The sequence below is a fragment of the Danio rerio genome, chromosome 25 (assembly GCF_049306965.1).
Source record: "Danio rerio strain Tuebingen ecotype United States chromosome 25, GRCz12tu, whole genome shotgun sequence".
NCBI classification, from domain to species: Eukaryota; Metazoa; Chordata; class Actinopteri; order Cypriniformes; family Danionidae; genus Danio; species Danio rerio.
The window spans coordinates 35,522,501-35,525,000 of record NC_133200.1 but is presented as its reverse complement, the minus strand read 5'-3'; the positions used below and the strand labels follow the sequence as shown (position 1 = coordinate 35,525,000).

Here is a 2,500-nt window from a genome sequence, read left to right as displayed (position 1 = left end):
TATATATATATATATATATATATATATATATATATATAAATAAATATATATATATATATATATATATATATATATATATATATATATATATATATATATATATATATATATGTATATATATAATGCATACTTTAATTCACAGCTAATGAAGCAGCTTGGAAATATGAAGCAGCTCAATTATATCTGATCATTCTTAGATCATATTGGGCTCAGTTTAGATATTATTCTTTTGCAAAACTATTCAAACGTATATAAAAGCCAAAGGATGAATGTGTTAAAATAGAGCCAATAATGATGATTGGATTCTTTAAACGAACACTTCCATAAACAAAAAACCTGTGTCTTTTATTTTGACAGCTTTGATCATTTGAAGAGGCATTCAAAAGTTTTTTTATTACATTTACAAGTTTTTTTATTACAAAATTTACAAAAAGTCTTTGGTATAAACAGCATCAGACATGCCTAAAACACCTAAACCAAGAGGCATTTGTGAAATCTCAAAGCAAATGAGCGTCTCTGTACACATTGGGTTTGTTATTTTATAAGATGAAAAGGCGGCAGCGTTTTTGTATAAGATTATGAAGAGAATGAAAGAAAAATATTGAATGAAAATATAAAAAAAAATTATGTACTCTTCAAACAAGAATATTGCATAATAATAACAATACATAGTAGTAGTAATAATAATAATAAGAATAATAATAATGATAATAATAATTATAATAATAATGTACGTATAATATATATATATAATATAATTAATATAATATAATAATATATTATAAAATAATATTATAATTATAATACTATAATTATATAATATATAATTATAGTAATTATATAATATAATAATTATAGTATTATTGTTGTTATGATATGTAGTATAATAGTATATTATAATATTATATAATATTAAACAATATATTATAGAAGTATTATTATAATATAATATATTATAATGTAATATAATAATATTATAACAATATAATTTAATAAAATTATTTTAGTATAATATAATTGAATATAAAATTACAATATATTATAACATTATATATTACCTATATATTATAATTACATTATTATAATATAATATTATGAAATATATTATATTATATAAAAATAGATCATATAATAATTATATTATAGACTAACATTCTATAATATTAATATAATATATTATAGTAAATTATTATAAAATAATATTTTTATTATTATTATAAAATGTAATAATATAATATAATTTTAAAAGAATATATTCTAGTAGTATTATTGTAATGTAATATATATAATATAACAAAATAATATTATTATAGTATAATTTAATTTAATATAATATTAATATTATATTATAATAGTATTATTATAATATAATATAACAATATTATTAGAGTATTATATAATTTAATATAATACAATCATAATTTTAATAGAATAATTTATTATAATATTAATATTATATTATATAGTAATATTATTATAAAATAGTTTAATAATAGCATTAGTATGCAGTTAATATAATAAAATAATAATATTATTATATAAAAATAATAATTAGAAATTTTATATTATATTAATATAAAAAACTAAGAAAATAATAAATTAATTTAAAACAGAAGTAGTCTATTGTGCTGTTTGTAATGTTTGTATTTCATGCATTTATTTATGCTGTATTGGGTTTGTCAGCAGCTGTTTCAGTTGTTTAAAATTGTACCATACACTAATTAACAATGTATAAAATCCATAACAAATCATACATAAAACAACATTTCATTGATCAATATCATGTTCATACAGGCTGTTCGAGGAATGTTGGACAATCCCAACGAGCCGGTCAGCGATCTCTCGTACTTTGATTGCATCGAGAGCGTTATGGAGAACTCCAAGGTACAGAATCCATCCCAGCATTCCAGAACCCGCTACATGTGGTCGATTTTTAATGCTCCTTTTTATCATCCTTGACAGGTTTTAGGGGAGTCCATGGCTGGAATCTCGCAGCACTGTAAGACTGGAAACGTGCCAGCGTTTGGAGATTGTGTTGGCGTGGCGTCTAAAGCGCTGTGTGGGCTGACCGAGGCCGCGGGACAGGTACTGTCTGATACTGCGCCCACAGTCCACTCACAGCAGTCAGATTTGAAGACCCCCTGAAATCTCATTTATTTTTCTAGCTCACGTTGTTATTCTTAATATTCATAATTAATCCCTGCAAGTGAATTCACCAAAAAAAAAAGTTTGTTTTTACAATGTTCAATCAAAGTCTGAGCATTTGCTTCTGCATTTGGAATTCTTTGTGGATGTCATCCTGGGGGTTTGGGCGGGGCTTGTTTTTTTTCTACTGCGAGCTGATTGGATGTAGTAAAGTAGGCATTCCATTCAGAAAGATTGCGGAGAGTTAATACAAACTAACAAGACTCCTCCTGCTCACTATTTCTGTTTGTTGTCAAAACTGACAGCTGGAAGGGCGTGGTTAAATATGTTAGCCACGCCCAATACCTCAGACAGA

The 2,500-nt window shown here is 23.8% G+C and overlaps 1 protein-coding gene across 3 annotated transcripts in view; it reads left to right on the top strand.

Annotated features, from left to right (window-relative positions):
• tln2b (talin 2b) overlaps positions 1–2,500 on the top strand; it is a 259,338-nt gene that overhangs the window by 191,525 nt on the left and 65,313 nt on the right. For all 3 annotated transcript variants that reach the window (XM_073943362.1, XM_073943364.1, XM_073943361.1), the window contains exons 32-33: positions 1,795–1,884; positions 1,963–2,085. In XM_073943362.1, coding sequence (XP_073799463.1) covers positions 1,795–1,884; positions 1,963–2,085 — 213 coding nt within the window. The remainder of the gene's footprint in view (positions 1–1,794; positions 1,885–1,962; positions 2,086–2,500) is intronic.